This window comes from Rissa tridactyla, chromosome 2, assembly GCF_028500815.1.
Source record: "Rissa tridactyla isolate bRisTri1 chromosome 2, bRisTri1.patW.cur.20221130, whole genome shotgun sequence".
Taxonomy (NCBI): Eukaryota; Metazoa; Chordata; class Aves; order Charadriiformes; family Laridae; genus Rissa; species Rissa tridactyla.
The window spans coordinates 106,983,894-107,005,074 of record NC_071467.1 but is presented as its reverse complement, the minus strand read 5'-3'; the positions used below and the strand labels follow the sequence as shown (position 1 = coordinate 107,005,074).

Here is a 21,181-nt window from a genome sequence, read left to right as displayed (position 1 = left end):
CAACCCCGTTTCCTGAAATTTTGCCTATATAATAGACTTTAGTTGCCTCTAATTTTAGAAGAAGAATAGATAAATCAAAGTTGATGCAGTACTGATGGAGGAAATGAATGGCTTGTCAAAAGCTGGAAGGATTCAGCTGACCTGCTATAAATCCATGCTGGCTGAAAAGCACATTGCTTGCTCACTGGAGAGATTCATTAGTATTAATATAGAAGTTCAGTAGGTCACAGAAGTCTCATGCTCTCTTGGAAGGCTTAGAATAGAAGAGAGAGGTAGAGAATTCAAATGCTCTTAATGTCTGTACTCTCCGCTCAGCAGAGGAGTGGAGAAAACCCATCCCCGTTCTCTGCTGGTAAATTAGCCACTTTAACCATATTATTTTTCAGTCAAATCTCCTAATTGCTTCAGCAGAAGTCTTGTCTGACAATTGACTTGGGGTCATGGCCTTAATGTGATTTTCTTCTCATCTGATTTTTTTTTCTCCAATACATTACGCAACTAAATAGACTTCTATGCAGATAGAATTGTGATTAAAATAGTCTGGGTGTAAAAACACCGTGTGGTCCAAAGGAAACTGAGTGAGCAAAAGTGCTGTTGTTAGACCTGAACAGAAGCTGATGCACAGGTTCGTCACTGAGTTGTTGACAAACTCGGTATATTTAGGCGTTATAACCTAAATATACCCTTGAAGGACTCAACTCTGTTCTGGGCTCTTGTATGAAAAAGCACAAAGGAAAAGTTCAAATCAAGAAGTTGTTTTGCAGAGCAGTGTTGAGGTTAAACGCTAATGTTTCCTAATGTTGTAAGGCTTTCACTTACTGTCGCTGGGCAAAGTTTATTTCAGCTCTGTAGTAGACTCTCTAGTTAGGTGAATTCAAACTTGCTGCTAAAGTTGTTTAACTGTGGCAGTGGTATATATCAGAACTATCTGTTTCTTCTGTACTTCATCAAAATGCATGCAACATAAATCGAACTTTAAAATCACAATTAATTTTAACAAACAGTTATTACAATGCTCATGAGATCTATTCAAACAGTATTTCAGTAGCCTTACAGAAATCTAGCCTATATTTCTTGAAATAGGAATGTGAATGGAGACCCCATACAGATTCCAAATGAAATCTGTGCATGATTTGGAAAAACATACTTTCACTTTTTCCAAATCTTGGCTTTCCTTAAAATCTAGAAAAAATGGTGAATATATTTCAGACATCTATGAGAGGAGGAAAACACTCTCTTGAATTTTTATGTTTAAGCCCGGTCATTCCTACAGTTTCTGCAGGACCTCTTCTGTCCTGCCCACATCACTCCTTTTCTCTCTCTAGACATATTTCTGTGGTGGCATTAACAAGCTGTGCCTGCTAGAATGAATCTGCAAAAATTTCTCAATAGCTTTAGGCAGAGTCCTTACTCTCACTGTCAGAGGGGGTGAGAAGAAAAAAGATTTCTATCCTTGTCTCAGACAATAGAGCCTTATGTTACCAGTAGGCAATACTAAATATGGATAAAAGATTAAGATCCTTGCAGTCCTTACTTAGATAAAAATTAACCCAAGACAAAATTCTATCGATGCCAAACTTTGATTATGCTAAATTCTAAATTGTCATGAATCTCAAAAGCTCTAGTTCTGTGAAAAGTATCGCTTCCAAAGATGATCTCCAGCCAGTGGATCAAGCAGTGAGTGCTTGAAACTGTTGGAGGTGAGGAGATCCAAAAAGCAAGTACCGAGGTTTCAGTAAAGTAAACCAAGATGGACAGTGGAAAATAAGTAATTATTAAATGGATAATCTATATGCACAAAATAAATAAAAATAAATATTCTGAAACTCTGAATAGCCCTTTAATTCAAGACGACTCCTAAGGTCCAGTAAAAGGTAGCGAGGCCTCTGCTTAGTTTAACCTAGATCCGTATACTGCCCAGCTCTCCGTGAAGAAAAGTTTTCCACTTCCAGTGACTCAAACAACGAAGTCAGTTTGCCTCTTAGGAAAAGGCTGAAAAAACAGATAGGTTTTGCAATGCAAAAGGTGATAAAGCTGGGTTCTAATGGCCCTTTCCTGTCAATACTACATGTATTGCTAGAGTCGTCTCTGGTTACAAAGGCAAGGACATTCAACAGGAAGAGCTGGCTTGGATCTTGCCAACACCCAGAACTTTGAGGGCATTATATCTCAAAACCAACCACGTATCTTCCTTAGAAATGAGACAGAAGTGTACTACAGACTACAAAGCGTTGCTCGTAGTTCGCAAAACCCCAACCAGGCTGCTGTCACCTGCAGCAGGTAAATTTGGTCAGAAAATACAGCACTGTGTCAAGTGCACTCCCGCAGTTTTATAGCTGGCTATTTGCTTTAATAAGAAGCCTGTTTCAGACAAAAGTTCTGAGGTTCCTTCTTTATATTTGTGACATCAGGTGGTAAAAATTGGCCTCTTCACTGTGCAGGGTATGGTGAGGTATTTGCCCTGTGATGTGAAACAGTGTATAAAGGATGGAAGAGTTTCATTGATCACTGTGCGGCATTTCCATATTCTTACAGCGTCTAAGGAAGATGAAGCTTCAACGGTTCACTGCTTCCCCTTGACCTAGTAAGAATGGAGATGTTTATGTCTCATATATACAGGCCTTCTCTGCTGTATGTATGTACTAACTAACCCATCCTGAGGTTGTAAGAATCATGAAAACAATCTAAACCACAGGATGCCTTGTAGGGAATTACTCACCTCCCACTTTCCCAATAGCGAGCTGAGAGCCAGAAGAAAGAAATGATAACTGCTAGCATGACAAGTCTTTCAGTGGATTGCTCCTAGGGCTGGGAAGCTAGGTGCCACCTCTTATGCAGTGTGAGATGTGAAATATCAATTTATCCCTCAAGATATATGAGCTCAGAAGAAAACTGAGGACAGGTGAAAATGTAACAGTGTGTATTTGTCTAATATATGTGTGACTGAAGTGAATTTATGCATCAAAGTGAACAAGGAGATGAATTTTATTAGCTTTCCAAACACACTAGAGATACTGCAAAACAAAGGAAGCCTTTTTGTGTTAGATTCAATTACATTTCAGCTAAACATCTCTTCCTGTTTCCAGCACTCGGGCCAGAAAATCCAACCCTTTTACTTTCTTCCTGAAGGAAGTTACAGAAATCTAAATACCATTTATTTTACAGTTCTACAGTGTTTGAGGGTCTAAGTCATTGTCTAGGAAACCACCATAAATGGCATCATATGAACACAGAGTAAGTAACAGTCATCGTCTCAAGTGTGAAATATTTTGAATCTGTAACACACAAACTCCAGCAATGTTGATTCATTCCCTTCTCCTAATGAGGTCTGCACAGGTTCAAAAGAATGACTGTATACTGAGTCTGGAGGGCTAAGACTAGCATAAAATACTGAAATATTAATGTAAAAAACTATGTTGCTTTAGATCATATACCAGAGATATTTTTTTAAAGCTACTTTAGTACCCTGAACTGAAGTACCAACATCATTCACAGCTGTAACAAATCTTAAAGAATCCCTGCCTGCTGTTGATCTTAAGGCTCTTCAGCCCAAATCCAGAACCAGAATCTGACATCACTGACACAAAAATCAGCAACTAGATCTTCAACATGCCATTGATAGTAGGATTCTGCTTTGATTCTGGAAAGTATTCCTGCACTACCCTTGTAAAGCCAAATGTTCATAACCTATTAAAGTCTTCTATTTTGACATTTTCTAACTCGGATTCTTACAAATGCTCGATCCAAAGCCAAAAGGAACATTGGAGTCCTTTCTCTAGTCTTTGGTAAGTTTGGAATCAGTCTCATAATCCCAAAATTAGATGAAATGGTTACAGAAAAGAATATCGTATTGTATTCTTTGGTGGCAACTTAGTAATAGTGGTATGCGGTAGCAGCATTAGAGGCGGAATTGGATGGTTTTTTTCAAAAACAATACGCAGACTCCCAACTCAAGTTTTTGATGAAGCACTGAGTGCAATTTTGTGGGGGATGTCACAAGACTAGCCCTCCACAGCCACTGACTGATTTGTCCTCCAAGACAAGCAGAAGTGCGCACAGAAATGTGTTTTCTTGAAAATTTTCTCATTCACTGCACTTTTCCCAACAGCTTCAGAGTCCAGGAAGCAAAACCGGTAAAATCTGCATGCTTATTCAGGCAGATAAGACTTCATGTCTCAAAGGAAGCAGGATTCACCTATATGTATACATTTATATATACTTATATATATTTACATATGCACGTATATTTACGTGTCTCTATATGTAGATTTTGGTATATTTATATACATTTAAATAGATGTAAAGGTGGGCGGGCAACACAAGGCTGCCAGACAGCATCCGCAGCCCGAAGGCGAGTAGAGCTGGAAAGCCGGAGGGCCCGGGGGGTCCGGCGGGGAGGGCGAGGGGCGCGGGGGGCGGGCGGTCCCCCCGCCGCTCCCGGGGGCGCTGCCCCGCCGAGGGACGTGTCCGGCTTCCCAAGCTGGCGGCGCGCAGGCGCCTCTCACTCCCCAGCCCCGGTGTGATGCTCTCGACGTGGGAAGGGGATCGCCCTGCCTTTCCCTGCCTCCTGCTTTCTCTCCGGCCCTTCTGCCCCCACCTTTCCTCCTATTAGCCCAGTCCCCTGGCTGGGTTTCATTATTTTTTCCCTTGTCGTTGTTTATGGTTGGTTTTGTGTCGGTTGTTTTTTGTTTTTTTTTAAATGTTGCCCACTCCCCGGGAGCCCGTTTGCCACCCGCTCTTCGTAGCTTCTGCTCTCCCCAATAGCGGTATCTGAAGGGAGACCTGCCTGTTGATTACCCCCCACTCCCCTTCTCTCCGCTTCCACCCACCCCCTGCCCCCACCCTTCCCTCCGCTTGATTTCAAACCTTTGGATGGTGTTTTGGTGTCATTAGGAGATTAACATCCCTGGAGCACCAGGGGGGGAGGCGGAGGAGGAGGAGGAGGAGGTGGGTGGAGGGGAGAGGGAGAGAGCAGGCAGGAAGGCTGGCGTATTAACACGAGTGAGGCTCTCCTCCCGCCGTCCCAGCCATCCCCGGCTCCCTGGTGGCAGCGGAGGGGGGCGTTTGCCGGCGCCGCGGTTTGCGGCCGGCGAGCTGCGCCCGGTGCCCGCGTCCGCGGAGCTGCGGCGGCGCGGGCTGCCGGCGGGCGTGCGGCCGCGGCTCCTGCTCTCTTTTATGAGCGACGAGGCGGAGGAGCGGCAGCGGGGGACACCAGGAGGAGCATTTCTTCCCCGAGGTTTATGAATGGCACTGACATGGAGGAAATACCGTTTCAGAAAGTCAAGACCAAGAGGAAGAAGTGCTGCCACTGCTGCTGCTCCCCACCGGCTGCCGCGGCGGCGGGAGCAGGAGCCGGGCTGGGGGACCCCCCTCCCTTGCTGCTGCTGGATGCCATCGCCTGCGAGGACGAGTTTGACTGCAAGGAGCTGGAGGCTCTCTTCCAGAGCTACAACCTGAAGCTGGAGCAGACGTCCACCCTCAAGGCGCTGGCCGTCCTCATTGTGCTCACCGCCAGCCTGGCCCTGGTGGAGCTGCTCTCCAGCCCCAGCCTGACCATCTCCAAAGGCTCGCACCCGGTCCACTGCATCATCTTCCTCTCCCTCTTCATCGTCACCAATGTCAAGTACCTGCAGGTCACCCAGCTGCAGCAGATCGTCAAGCTCACCTTGCTCTTCAGCTTCACCTTCTCCTTCCTTTGCTGCCCCTTCTCGCTCGGCGCCTACGGCATGGAGCCGCCCAGCGCCCCCGAGCAGGGCATGTGGCAGCTCATGCTGGTCACCTTCGTCTCCTACTCGCTGCTGCCCGTCCGGACCCTGCTGGCCATCGTCTTCGGGCTGGTGGTGTCCGTTTCCCACCTCATCGTCACCGCCACCTCCGTCAGTGCCAAGCGGCAGCGGCTCTGGAGGACGGTGAGAGAGGGCCGGGCCGGGCCGGGCACTGCAGCACAGCCGCGCGGTGCGTGCCCGGCGGGCGGGGAAGCGCGGAGAGGCGCGGAGAGGCGCGGAGCGCGTCCCGGTGAGCGGCGGGGGCTGCCTGCCGCCCCTAGCGCAGCCGGCCGGGGTGGCGGCGGCGCTAGGCTGTGGATGGGGAGTGCCCGGTGTGTCCCCGACGGGGAAGGGGCGAGCACGCACCTGTGCTTCAGGCGGTGTCCGTAGTTGCCGAAAGTTTGCGGGAGGCGGGGGGGCGGAGGGGGGGGATAGGACGGCTCTTGGGAGACGGGACGTCTCGGCTTTGTCTCTCGAAGGAAAACCAGGGAGAGTGTAGGGGAGCCAGCACTACCGTTTCCACGCTGGGGCCGGTTCATGGGCACGGCGTGCACAGTCCGTGCAAATCCAGGGCGTATGAATAATAGCGCTTGACTCAGTACAAACTTAGAATAGACAATAAGGTGCGTGTGCTAATAACACTTCGACGGAGTTGATTTGTATCGTCGTTGTCTTGCTCAGTCGTGGACCCTTCGTGCCAACAGCCCATCTCAGGGGGTCTCTGCAGAAAACGATCTGAAATAGGGGGGGACACTCCAAGGGGGAAACCCTCTCGCTGTTCTCGCAGCGAGCGAGGCGTTCGCCCTTCAGTTTCCCCAGGGCAGCTGCTGCCCCCTCTCCGCAGACACTACCTGCTATGTCAGTGAACTTCCTAGCGGTTCCCTTTCCCCTCTGAATTAATCCAGAAAAACCTCCCTCTTGCAGCAAGCATCTTTGGAAGCGTGCTGCTGCACTCTCCCCCCCTCCCCCGAGTAGCTATTTATAGCCCTGCAGGGCTTTCTCCAGCTCCCGTGGCCTGATGGGCCGCACTGGCAGAGGGAGGAGGATGAGGAGATGCGCGTGTGTAAAACGCTGGAGCCGGGAGTCGGGGTGTGCTGCTTAAGGCTCCGTTATGTGGTGCCTCTGAACTACTGGGAAAGAGAAATCGAAAAATTTTTGTGTCCTCCCTCGTATTGCATTGATTATGTCTGCCCTCAGGGGAAGCACACAGATTCTGGGGTCTACATTGGTGTTAAACAACAATTTAATGCATAATCGAAGTACTTTGTATGTTACTTCTGCTGATTCCTGGTATTATTCTCCATGGCTGTGTAAGGCTGTGTTGTGACACTAGGACGCACGCAGTTGGCATGGGCATAAACACTGCCATAAACAGAATTGTACACCTTTATGCCCAGAACTGTGAATTCCTTATTCCTCCTTACTTGCTTGCACAGAAACACACCCCCCAGCGTGACATACATGCACATAATGGAGATACACAGGAATCATCAGAAGAGTGGGGTTACTGAGACAAACAGGATTATTCATGGCTTCACGCTGCTGAGCTGGTGGACAAAATAAATTGTATATTTTGAAGGGGAAGAGAGAGATAAGCTGAGCTTTATGATTTACCCAGATAATCTGGTGGTCTATTTTTAAATGCATGATTTAGAGTTTCCATGAGAGGGAGAGCTGATGAAATGCAGGAGCACTGAGAGGACTCCTCCTTAAAAGCATCCAAAAGGATGCGAAAAACACGAGAATATATCTCTCTTGAGTAGGGCTGAAGATAGTTGTTTTTACTGGAGTACCAATTAGTCCTTATGGGAGTCCAGGCTATCCTGGCTGCTCTGACACAGAGGCAGATTTTCCTTGATGCCAAGTTGCAGCTCAGTGTGGCACCTGCTGTTCTAGACAAACAACATAAAGAAGCTGACAATAAAGCCTGCTCACTAAATTATCTAACCAAGGGCTTGAATGTGGAACATTTTGAAGAGAGGAAATCTGCTAACTTACTTTCTTCACACTAGTTTAACTCAGTTATTGTACAGGAGAGAAGCTGGCTTAAAAATACATAGAAATAGTTGACTGGCAGCTGGGGTAGCACCACCACCCTCTTCATCACCCTTTCCCCCCCATCCAAGTAATTTCAGTAATTCGCATGCAGTCCCCAGAGCAGTATGCTTTGCTGATAACAAGTGTCAGAAACCAGCTCTGAGTCAAGCAAAATAACTGGTCTGTGAACTTGTGTCGCACAGAAGTGCACATTGATTTGTTGCTTATTTGCAAACAAAACGTCTTCCGATTTGAAGACTATCTCTGTGTATGAAGGGACTCTTCCTTTACAAAGAAGTTGGGTTTTTTTTTTTCTTTTCCAAAGAACAGTTTCACAATGGTTGTATATTTAAAGCTATGTAAAGGCCGCATCATCTGAATTTTATTTGCCTGGCCTGAGAGTAGGCTGAGAGTAGCGCAGCCTTTTTTGCAAAAGCTAGAATGGATGCTGGCTCACTGTCTGCATCTACTTCCCAGCCACTGGATTTTATCATGACCGTCCCAGTGCTAGCGCTTGTAGGTACAGCATGCAGTCAGTGTGCCAAGGAGGCCGGACTGCTGTATGCAGAGCTGCAATAGCGTGAATGGCTGTGTTCTTTCTCCCAACCCATTGCTCCCTAGCCCCAAGAAAATGTGTGAATTTAAATCTTTAAATAGAAATCTGCTGTGTCCAGACATGCAGAAGCACTTGCACCAAACACTGAGGCCAGTGTTCTGTTAAAGAAGCCTTTGATTTTTGTGCAATTCAGGCAGGGAACCAATTTTATCTTTGTTTAGCCTGAGCTTTAAGAGAACGCAGACCTAGTAACTTCCACTGAAGTTAAATTGGCAAGTTAAGTTGTCATCAAGACCAAGCACTCATGTTGTTTCAAGTTCAATCCATTAAAAAAAGCGCATAGCCAAGTTAAGGGGCTTGTTCGGAGGTGGGCTTTTGGATGCACATCTTCTGTTCCATGGTATCTGAGGAATCACTGCATGCAAATCTTTGAATGCAAAAAGCTTCACTGACTACAATAGTGCTGAATCAGACCCTGAGTGGGTCCCATGGCGTGCTTAAAATTTGCATTCATATAAATGTACAAACACTTCAGCATATTAAAATCAATAGATCAGCTCATTGTGGTATGAGGTCTAGACAGTAAAGCACATTTAATTTTCAAGTGGTAGTTTTCTGACAGCACAGTGTTGTCCGTGGGTGGTCTATGGAGATCACAGGCTCATTTCTTCTAGCTCTCTCCACCATTAGACGTCATGTCATGTCATGAGTTGAGACACAGGTATGTGTAAAAGCAAGAGGAGAGGAGGAACACAAGTGCAGGGAGGCAAAGAGAGCCAGGGGAGTAATGGGGCAGAACTTGAGCTTCATCTTTCCACTCAACGTCTGGTTTTCCATCAAATTGAGCATTCCGATCTGCTAATATGCCCTGCTCATTTCTTAAGAGAAATGTAGTAATAGATAAAATATATCTATAAATAAGTGGAATATTAAAAACACGCAAAGTACTTGTGGTCAACCTTGACCCCATTTGGAATAAGTTCATGGCAAAAGCCATGCTGACTTCACAGCTGGTTTTGCATGTCTTATTTGACACCGTGATAGGGATGTAAATAGTGCAGATTATCAATAGCATAGTGGTCACATTAGTTGGACTCTTTCACTTCCTTTGGAGCCATGGAAGAAAATGCTCGTGCCACATAATGTGACAAGGTATCCACAGGTGGCTGAACCTACAAATGAATTTCTAACAGTCTGGACTCTAGTTTTTGTTTTGTTTTGTTTTGTTTTGTTTTCCCCTACAGCTTCCAGATGTATGTTAAGTGCTTCAGAGCAGTTACAGAAATACAGAACCCTGCCCCAAGGAGCTTAGTCTAATTTCTGTTGTGATGCTGTGACTGGGTGTTAGAGACATTAAGGCCAGATGGGGTGAGAAAAGCAAAGGCTGCTCAAGAAATTACTCAGTGGTGGCATGTGCACAGTTTCATGACTTACTGTTAAATAACATTTTTGTCCCTCTAAATATTTTTGTCCCCTTGGTTTGTTTTTTTTTTAAATGTGTGCTTATTTCCAGAGAATTCAAAAGCAAATCATACACCAATGAAGTGCCCTCACATATCACAGAAATCTTTGTGAAAGAGCAAATCTGTTGTGAAAACCAGAGTTCCAACATCAATAACAAAAAGCAGAAGACAGAAAGGTGCTATCATAAATTAGTGGAAAAAAAATCATTTTTTTTCAGCAGTGTGGTGAAATAGATGTTGTAGTATTTTTCTAGATGTATTTAAAACTGGTTTTGTGCATGTATTTATTTATTTGTATGATTTGCATTGTATTGATTCAGCAACTATCAAAATTGTAGTGGGGAGTGGGCAGACTATGAGAACTATAACGTTTAGAAACTGGTAATGGTTAGTTAAAATAATTTATTTCATTATTACAATTTTATTTTATCTTAACTCTTTGCAGGTTAGTGTGATAGTAGTCTGGAATATTACAAGGAATTATCATTATAGTGCTAAGCTTAATCTTATTTCTGCTAGTGTTTAAAATGTAATTAATGAACACATCACTGGCAGAAATGTTAATCTGCACACCTTTGTCTCTCGCACAGAAGGTAGAGTCTAGCAGCCTAATAAAAAGGGGTTGCAAATCAAAGACCGCTTAGCACCGTTGTCATTATTATTCAGTGCAAAGCTCAAGTTTTCTCCTTCATGCTTATAAAGTACTGCTGAGGGACCGTGCTAGTTCATTCTCTGTGGTGCTTTTCAAATATTACTATCAAGAATATCTCTGGTATTGCAAGCATATCTATGCACTAATAATCTGTTTGAATTCACTGTTTTCCTCTATTTCCAAAGATTGGGACCGCTGTTCTTAGAGATTGTCAGTACCTGTGTGTAAGTCTTAACTTTAGTTTGACATTTACTTCATATTAAAATATTGGTAAAGCTTTTCCCCCCCCCCCCCCCACCCGGTTAAAGTGGGATTTTAATCTTCATTTGTGGCGTGGGGATTGCCAGGTATTGACCACAGTCCTTTTAACCTAGAGGCTGAAGTATAGGATTTTCTATGGAATGTAGAGCTCAGTGTCTTTTTCCATATAGAGATTCATATGCTCTTGGCTTCCTGAGTCTGCAAACTGCTGACACTGCTACTCTTCATGGGTTTCCAAACAATAACAGCATACTGATGTTTCTGCATGCTTGAGAAACACAAAGCCTTTGGGAAACTGGGAAATCATACAGACTTGGAGAAATAGTAAATAACAAATAATTTATCGGATAAGCTTGGTTGTTTTTCTCCTTCTTAACAGCCTGGTGAGAATGCAGCTTCCCTCCAACGAATGTCACTGTATTCACAATTTTATAAGAATTTGATTCTTTTCGTAGCAGTTCTTTGCAATGATTTGTTTTTTTGCAATCAATTTGCAATGATATGACCTTTGTATGGACACCTGTGGCTCATGTATTACTGTTTGTATTGCAATAACACCTATGGGTCCCGATGATGGACCAGATGCCTATTATCTAATCCAATGAATAAATACATGCCTAAAGGACAGACTTTCTCCTTGGCTCCACCTTTTCCGCTCCCATTCTGTACTTTCCGGTTGGAAAAAAACTTCCTATGGAAACGTACGTTGAATTTGCTAGTGGTAAGCTCTGACTGACTGGTCAAACATTTCTTAACATATCTTAGTCTTGTTACGCTCAAAGTCTTGTTTACGGACAAAGAGGAAATACATCTTATATAAAGCTAGGAATTTATTTTTTTAAATGTAATTGAAATCTTAACTGGCTCATCAAAGAATGATTAATAGGCTAGATCCCATTATTACCAAAGAAAAAGAGCGCTTCTATGCAGAAGATGTTTTAATAATAATAAAGCAGCTAACACTGTTGTACACTCACTCAGTTTCTACTCTCTTTCCTTGGTATTATACCCACCTTTCCCTGCTTCTCCAAGTCTTAAGGCTGGTGGCTTCGTTGTGCTGATGGTGTTACCTGTGTTGGCAGTATCTGGAGTCCATCACTGGAAAGAAGGGGATATTCATGTTAATGATTTCTTGTTCTTTGCTCTAGAGGCCACTTGAGGACATTTTTATAAGCTTACTAACATGCATTTCTCTTTCTTTAGTGGTCTACAGCTCCGTATTGCATCCAAGTTTACCGCATATGTTTCCTTTTATGTATGTTAGATACCTGTTCTTTGTTCTCTTTGTTACAGTTAAACCCAATTTTGTCCATCTTTATGTCTGCATTTCTTTACCTGACCATTGCTGAGTCTTTTTTATAGTTATGGGTGTTGTCTTCAGTACCAAGACTATGTCCCATCTCTTGTAATCCCATGCCTGTACTCCTCTACAGCATCTCCTGCGTCTCCATTTCGCAAGGCCTATGCTATGTTTCCACAGGCTAGTCCTAAAACTGTTGTTCTAGCATGCAAAGATAAGCAAAAGTAACACAAATTAGCTACGGACATCTGGTCAATTAGAAAAAAATGCTGTTATGTCTAAACCAGGTAAAAGAAAGTACAAGGATGTCAAAAAACGTGTAACCTGAGAGAATAAACTTTCAGTCCAGAGCAAGTCTGACATGCTTCAGTCCAGAGGTCTTGCAAAATCAGAACAAAGCCTATGGCTTTCTATATAGCAATGGCAATAAAGTAATAGCATTGGGAATACAGTATTACAGAGAGCTACATGGTTGCAGTCCTCATTAATGTGTGCGTGCTTTAGACTATCTCCATGTGCCCTATTATTGCTTTCATTTTAATGCTAACAAAGTGGGCCAAATGGTGGCTGCATTTCAAAATGTAAAATTTTAGTGTCTAGACCCTGGCTAATAGCAACATACTGCACATAATGTTAGTAATTAGGAACTGTGTTTAATTTACATACTTACTGTGTGAAAATGCAGTTTTCATATGTGTTTGTGCAGCTCTGAGCTGAGGGGCTCCCAATTTGTGTTTAAAGATCTTTGAGGCTTCTATGGGATAAATTATTGAGGGTTTCTATTATTTCTCCTTTTCTTTTCTTTTCTTTTCTTTTCTTTTCTTTTCTTTTCTTTTCTTTTCTTTTCTTTTCTTTTCTTTTCTTTTCTTTTCTTTTCTTTTCTTTTCTTCTCTTCTCTTCTCTTCTCTTCTCTTCTCTTCTCTTCTCTTCTCTTCTCTCCTTTCTGAACATGTAATTTTGGATATATTCATTGCTAAACTCATAGGAAAAAATTTTGAGAATAGGGAATAGTTGTCCCTGATATGGTCTGACATTTCTTCTTCTGGATTCAAATTATAAATTGTTTTTTCCCAACTTGTTTTACCCAGTTATTCTTATAGTGCAGTGCATGCTAGGCAGAACCACTGTAATACAACATCTAGTTCGTGCAGTTTCAGTTTCGTCTACTTTAAACACAGCCCTGAATGTCTGCATGTCTATATAGCATGATGCTTACTAAAGAGAGCAGAAGTTATCTTTCTAGGTTTTTCTTATTCTGTCACTTTAGATGCATTGCATTCTTACATGCTAAATTCTGCTGTTGCCATTTCAGAAAACATCAGCTAGCATAAAAAAAAAAAATGTTTTCTGTCTATCACAGTTAGTTATTGTCCGGTGCTTTCTTAGATTCAAAAGGCCATATACTCCTGTCTTCCGTACAGGAATAAAGTAGTATAAAACATAACTAAATGCGGATGGCATGTATGGAAAGAGGGAGATGAGCCAGAACACCACCGTTCCTTGTTGCTTGTAAGCTCCTGGTTGTGCCAATATGGAATAATTGTTAGAAAGTCTTTTATGAGTGTGGCAAACGGATGGCATGGTTTCATGCAGGTTTCATGTTCTGATTAATTCATAATGTGTTCTAAGAAAATTTCACCTCGGACTTAAAATGTTCATGGTTTACAACTCTCGAACGTGGCTGACAGGAAGAAGTCAGGCAGTATTAACTCCTGCAAGACCCTTGCTGTTGGGAAGGGGAGCAAGAAGCGCAAGCAGAAGAGGCTGGTTCAAGCTTTGAGGCTGAGCTCTGTCTTTGGCTTGCTATGATGGATGGGTCTGAGAGACCATGAAAGAGTATAATGTAACCCATATGTTTTGTTTAAAAATTTCTGAAGCATGGGATTTCCTTTCTTACTTTCTTCCTCTGCGGAAGTTTTCATGGAAGAAATTGTCTTTGCTTCAAATTTTTAAGATATGTACCTGGAGGAATTTGAGGAAACAACATAGTTAACTACTCTATCCACCTGTTTGTTCTGTATTTGGAATAACCAAAGACAATAGCATTACCTTTCATTTACTTGAATGTAATCTGGGCAAAGCACTTCCCTTCAATGGATGTTAATATAATATGAATTTTAATTCACATAAATGTACAATAAATATAATACGGGAATATTTATTCTGTATGAACTTTCCACGTGATCTGATTCCTGAAAGAAATAAATTCACCAAGCACATTATATATACAGGAAAGCTGCTTTCTCCAGCAGGATTTGAAATATTGAAAAATCCCAGAAATGTGGATCTAGTGTGGCTCTAAGGCAGGCAATAAAGTGCAACAAATCTGTCAGAAATATAGTTATTTCTTTAGTTGTGGTTCAAGAATAACAGAAGTCCTTTGTAATCCAGAGATGCATGTTGCAAGAAATCATCTAAGCGTGGCTAATATGAAAAATATTATTGAACAATATTCCGCTACAACACCACCTTTCAGACGTTTGTTCTGGAGTGAGGTGTTCATTATTGGATTCAGTAACAAGCGGTTGTGCATCCTCCTATACAACTTTATAGAAGTAAACAGAATTAACTGTTCTTTACAGTGGTTAGCACAGAAAATTAAGGGGTGCTTATAGCCAACCTAACAGTTTTTCTTTTTGCATAGGTTGCTCATTCATACACTACAACAGTAGAGAAATATTTTTTGATTTCCATAAATCTGCCTATGATTCTCTCTTAGAAGATGAAAGTAATTATTCACCCACACAAAATTAGAAAATGAAATAACACTAATAAACACAATTGTAGAAGAGATTTGCATAAAATATATCCTTAATTTGAAGTATCAATAGCCTGAAAAAGAATATCGGGCTTGAGCAGAACTTATGAAATTTGATCACATGAAGTGGAGAATAGGCACATGCTTTCTAAGTAAAGAATATCTTTCTTCCTGTACAGAGTTTGAGTTAATCTGTATAGAATACAATATCTGGCAAAATGAAGCTTTGATGTAAATTGATCAATGTTCACCCAAAGGTAAAGGATATAGGCCCGAGCCTGATTTCACTTTTAAACACACAAAAAACCGTCTCACAGGGCTTTGGGAAGATTTATGTGGTGTGCCAAAAATTCTTCTTGCCTGTAATAATTTCATCCCAGAATGATTTAACCAAAAGGGTGCACCATTTAATGTGAACTGTGTAGGAAGCCAAGATCTGTTTGTAGTAATGGCAGTGGAAAGGAACAGTGAGAGAGAAGCCAGATCAGGATCAAATTCCCACTGTTTCAGGTTGTCTCTGGAGTTCGCCCTGCAGGCTCCCGGTCACTGCTGTCATGGCTGTCAAAGATTTGGATGCTATTCCTCACCTGGGATTACGGGTCACAGAGTTTAGATGCTATGCTCTGGAAATTGTGTATGACCCCTCACGGATGTCCAGGGTGATTCCTGGTACCGGACTCTGCAACCGTTGTGCTGATGTCTCTGCTAATCCATGCTAGTTTAATGCAAATCAAGTGCAGCAGGGCTGTGGGAGTTGAGGAAGCCTAGTTTTTAAGTCCATGGTAGGATTAGCTATGATGAGCGCTCTATCTGTCATTCATCGATGCTTTGAAATACAAGGAATAACGATGCTTTTCGAAACAGAGAAACAAACTAAGCGTTATCTCCATGCTCACAATGTGAGCTTCCTCTTCCCATGCCCCGTTATGTAAATGACAGTGGTGAAGGATAGCTAGCTGCTTGAGTTCCCCCAGATGGAATGTTTACATTAGCTTATCGGGCCTGCTCCGTGCAGCTTGCTCTCTATTTTAGGCAGCAGTAGATTGAGGAGATTGCAGCCAAGTTAATTTGCCTGACCTGTTAGTCAAAGTAAACTGCTTTATCAATAGTCCATTTCTTCTTGCTTACACTGTTAAAAAGATTAGTCTGATTTTTCTCTTTGAAGGGAGCACAGCCTGAAGTGGGGATCCCTATTCTAAACTGCACTTCACAATATCAATTAATATTAACACAGTGGCTGAAACAACTTTGGTAGGAGGGTAATATGCTTTTCTAGCCGAAAGCGCATACTCTTCTCATAACAGCTTCTGGAATATCCTTCTACTGAAAAGGATGATGATGTTTAAGAAGTGAGAGTCAGCTTCATTTGCGAGACTGTTAATTAGTTCCATTGCTATTGCTAAATTCAAAATCTATAAGAGGATGACTGAGAAAATTGTTTGGCATGGCTTTTTTATCTCAACAGCATTATTTCTAAGCCTTATTTGATGTCTGACAGAAATATTACGGGAATCATGAATGAGTTCATGAATAGCCGCTGACTACTTAGTGCAAATCTTATGTATAGTTAATATTTGGTGGGCAATATTTGGTGGGCAATGCTAAGCTGTAGGATTTTCTTAGCTTGCTTATGGACAAGGGACATGAAAAATGCACCTTTCCTACTCTCAGGCCTTAGGACAATATGCTGAAAAATTCTACAGTTGGCATTTTACAGTTAGGATGAACAGAAGTACTGAAATGGGCAATGACCACTTGAAAAGCTATGAATTATTCTCTATCCTTAACTGATATTTTTGTAGCATTGCTAGTTTATCATCAGAGGACTTAATAATTAAAAAAAAATATGTTTTGCGTGCTTGCTTGTTTTCCTTTTTCTGCTGCTGCGTTTGTGGAATCAGTCCCTGTCAATTTTTTGCTGACTACTGCAGTTCTTCGTTCAGTGACCTCTATCGAACTTCCCCCAAAAGAGAACATCAACCAGATACAAAAGAGGGAACATTCTCCTGGGGTGGGGATGACTTCAGAAAGGAAGTTGGTCTTTTCTAATTTCCCTAAGGGTGCACAACATTGAGTCCCAGGACTTCATCTGTCTTGCAGTTAGTGAGTCTACAGTCATGAACCTTCATCCCAAATCTCTATGGTATCGTTTGCAAAAGCCCCATTTCTCCAGTGCGATCGTATACTGAAGAACTGAGCTTGGCTACTGATCATAATGATTTTTCCTTCTGTCGAACAAAAGATATAATACCTAAACTAGGGAGAAATTTTATTTCTTACAAAATGTCTTACATGCCCCTGAAGTTGTCTTTTGAATACTTAGAGTTGCCGGTCCTCTGTAAAGGTAAGGATTTGGCACATATATAATCCATTATCTAATGTTTTCAAAGAAATTCTCTTCACAGGGAGATACCAGGTGCCATCTTGGCTTCTTTTCCCTTATGTATGATAGTTCCTGCCATTCCACTAAAAAAAGAAGAAAAGTCTGAAAAATCAAAGACTTGCAACAACTTTTTACAAGACAGTTGAAAACCTTTTTCTAAAGCTGTAATTAAAAAAAATAGAGTAATCCTAAAGCTGATATATAATGCACTGCTGAGTTACACGAATCTTACTGGGCACAGTCCTAAATGTAGATGGTTTTATTCAATTGCACAAAAGAAAATAAATATAAATATATGTATAAATAATTTCCTTACTGCAACTAAGGGGTTCAAGAATGGAGATGTATGATGTAAAAATCTTTTCTTCTTTAGAGTCACAGTTCAAATTTAGGTTGCCAAAGTTCAGGTTTCTTTACTACCTAAAGGTGTTTTGATGACCTACCCAAGTGTGTAAGAAAGACTGATGCTGATAGTCCAGTTTCCAAGATGCAAATGTGAATTTTTTATATAGCATCACTGTTGGTAACTCAGCAAGCCCAGCAAACTTCAGGTTGTTTTCTTCGTGTGTGGGAAAACACAACTGTTGTTTTGCGAAGATTGCTGTGATCCTGTGGAGTGATATGTATGTCTTACATGGAATTGTAATGAAATTCACAGGGCTTCTGCATTGGTGGCGTTAATACGTATAACAACAGAATGTGGGGCAGACATCCTTCCAGGGTATTACAGAGTCTGCTGCTGTGTTTGACTTTTAACATGTTGGGTAAATACCATGATTCCTATGGTGGTAAACGTCACATTGACCCTTAAGCTGTCCTAAGGGAGAACCCAGGGCTTTGACTTGTCTGCAAGTGACAGCGGTGCAACATGTAAGTAGACATTGGGTACAGCGTGAGCTCATTTTGTAGCATTCTGCAATGAATGCAAACTATTCTGAGAGTGTGGGTTTTTTCCTTTAAGGAACCCTTAAGTCATCAGGAAGCTCACACGTACAGTAGTTCAAAAGCTGGCACACAGCAGCCTGTCTTGCAGTAGCTGAAGAAGGAAAAACCATTAGGGGTCAGGTTACTCATCCTCAGGAGAAATATTCCTCTCTAGCATCTGGAAATCTCACAGTTGTTTTCAGAGTTGGTTAAACTACCTCCTGTTGGAAAGCTTCTTGGGATCAGCGTAGATGTCAAAGGTCTACTGGTGGCCTATTCATAATACAGTTATATACCTAGATGTAAAATAATCAACAACTGTAGATGCTGATCGGTATTATCAGTCTGTAGACTGAGCAGTTTGTGGGTTTTGGGGTTGCAAGTGACAAAGGAGTACTATAGGAAAAATAGGATCTAGTTAGCTTTCTCAGTCTTTGCCCAGTAAGAACAAAGCTGCATGTCTTACACCTCTCCTGGCCTCTCTTCAGGCATGAATTCTAGTCCAGCACATGATTCCCTGAGCATTGTGAAGAACAGAGGAAGGTTTTTTTCAAGACAAAATTACTGAGATGTAAACAGATACTAGACTTCCTCTTGACAATCAATAAACACCAGAGACTTGGTTCCACCTTCCATTTTATGGATTAATTTAGTCCTTTTTAAACTGATGGACGCAGAAGACTGTCAGTGTCAGTCAAACAGAGTGTCAAAGACAAGAAGCAAACTGCTCTGAAGCACTCTGTTCCAGCGTGGGGTGCTCCATGTACGAACCCTAACTCATGTTTGTGCCAGCTGTATAACGTGTGCAAACAGAACAGGAGCTGCAGCTAATACATTTTCTCCTCTGACTCAATGGAACTGGAACACAAGTCTGTGTTCAGAAGAGGAGAGGCTTGGTGAGACACCTTGCCATCTTGGTGCACTATGTTCTGGTGCATTCACTTTCTGTGCTGCGGAGTCACTCCTTCCGTTGTAGGTCGGTTGTGCCTGTGCCTTTGGTAAGGGTGGGTAACACTCCGTACTGTCCCGCCTGAGGCATGCTTTTGGGAATCTGCCAGTCAGGCTTAGTCACATGAGTTTACAAGCTGTCACTCAGCCAGGTTCATTTTGGCATTACGGCCTGCTCTGTTGTAATCTCATCTCTGTGCGCATCTTAAAGAAGCACAAAAGTGCTAACAAACAGGTCACCTAACAGCAGAGGTAACAAAGCCTGGTGATAACTGGTGATATCATCGCATCTGCTGTTTATGTCCTGAATAGTAACCGTTAGCAGGTGTGATGACGTGTGATGGTCAAGTAATGTCCTATGAACAGGAATCAGAAATCTCTAGTGTTGAAGGGCAGTGCTTAGACTTTGATCAGATATCCCGAGTCTAGTAGGTGAGTGATTAGGGTTACACAAATAATTAAAAGCCCAGCTATTTCTTTCTGTGTTTCCTCAAGCAGCTATCAGTGGCCTAGTTTTACTCGCAGGCCATATTTTAAGTCACCATTACCACTGAGAAAATTAGTCCTGTGGATGTGGATATGCGCTCCTTTTCACCCGTTTTAACCACCTGAACACAGTTGAAGCCCTTCACTGAATGGACCAGGGAGCTAACGCACGTCGGAACCATCCGGGATGGACGAGTTTGCAAGTCCTGTTCAACACCTGCATGGGCTTCTGTGCTGGCAGTGTAAAAAAGAGGGCAGAAATGATTTTTTTTTTCTGTCCTGTCAGTTCACATCCTCCTGTTGTAACAGCAGCCGTGTTGTCTTCATTGCTACGTGAACTTCAGTGGGAATAGCATCTTTTGCTATTCCCAATGACAACTTTTGCAAATGCAGCCTAACTTTTCACTTTATAGCTAAGCATATATGTATTAATTTACATACAGATGTTTGAAAAATATGTAAATCAGGTGATATAACTAGTTTTGGTTGATTTAGTATAGCTGCTAAAACAATGTTTTTCATTGATGGGTCCTTGAACAGCTTTCAACATAGGTCCCAAACCTTTATAAGCAATTTGCAAACATATATTACTGTTAAGCACCAACAAGTATATTTTCTTGTGTTTCAAAAACCCTTTAAAAGTAATTCAAGGATCCCAACTTAAGCCATTTATACAGAAAGATTAGTTTGGTAAATGGTGCCAAAAGAAGGAAGTGACTTTTAAAAAAGTTAAACAAACATATTTAAACAAAAATTGTTTAAACAAATACAATGTGTTTAAAGACTTTGAATTCCTACAAGGTGCCATTTTAGGCATCTTTAAATGCCCAAAACTTTAAAAATTGCCTCATTGTCCATGAAGAAGTTTTATATTTATAACTAATGTGGTGGACTCAGTGAGTGAATCGTGGAACCTATTAGTTCTGGAGTAAGTAGTGATGAGTCTGGTGCCAAGTACAGAAGGTACTATATGGGATTTTGATACGGGAAATCAATGGGCTTTGCATGTTAGCTTGGAAATGTTACGTGAACATGTAATTTCTTTCAGAATGGACAGAAACCATCTTATCTGCACACAAAATAGGGGTTCTGTCTTCTGGTATTACTTTGGCTATATTTGGTTCTGAATACCTGAGTTACAAAGCAGGTACTCAAAAAAACACCGTAATTTTGATAGCAAAGATGATACCCTGTAATAATCTGTTCTTTTCAGCACTGCTGCATCCAGTCACAGTCAAGAGCAGGAGGAGATTCACAATATATTTAAATTTGTCTTTCAGGAAGTGGCTTTGCATAGTACTGTCGTTGCACGCGTTCAAATAAAGGTGTCTTGAAGCAAATCCATGGAAAACACAAAAGAGCGCTTGCTGAAAATTAATGATGCAGTGCTGTAACATACACTAGCTGTTTATCCTGAAACCAGTCTCACTTTGCAGTAGTGTCTCAGGGAAGCATTGCTAAGCTTCTTTTTCAATGACTATTTTCTCGTTGCAGCTGAGGACACAGTAATACAAGGCAAAGAAGGGATTGCTCATGAACCTTACCTATCAAATTCTAGGCTGAAATTCAGCTTCTCTTATTATTATTTACCATTGATGTTACGGTAATGCCTACAAAGTGTCAACTTGGATTAGCTTCTCAACTCACT

General features: G+C 41.9%; 1 protein-coding gene across 4 annotated transcripts in view; it reads left to right on the top strand.

The window, feature by feature from the left end:
- Window positions 1-5,072: 5,072 nt before the first annotated feature.
- ADCY1 (adenylate cyclase 1) overlaps window positions 5,073-21,181 on the top strand; it is a 164,843-nt gene continuing 148,734 nt past the window's right edge. For all 4 annotated transcript variants that reach the window (XR_008464949.1, XR_008464950.1, XM_054192166.1 and 1 more), the window contains exon 1: window positions 5,073-5,909. Coding sequence is in view for 2 of the 4 variants with exons in the window: in XM_054192166.1 (XP_054048141.1) it covers window positions 5,241-5,909 (669 nt within the window). In the remaining 2 variants the exon portion in view is untranslated. The remainder of the gene's footprint in view (window positions 5,910-21,181) is intronic.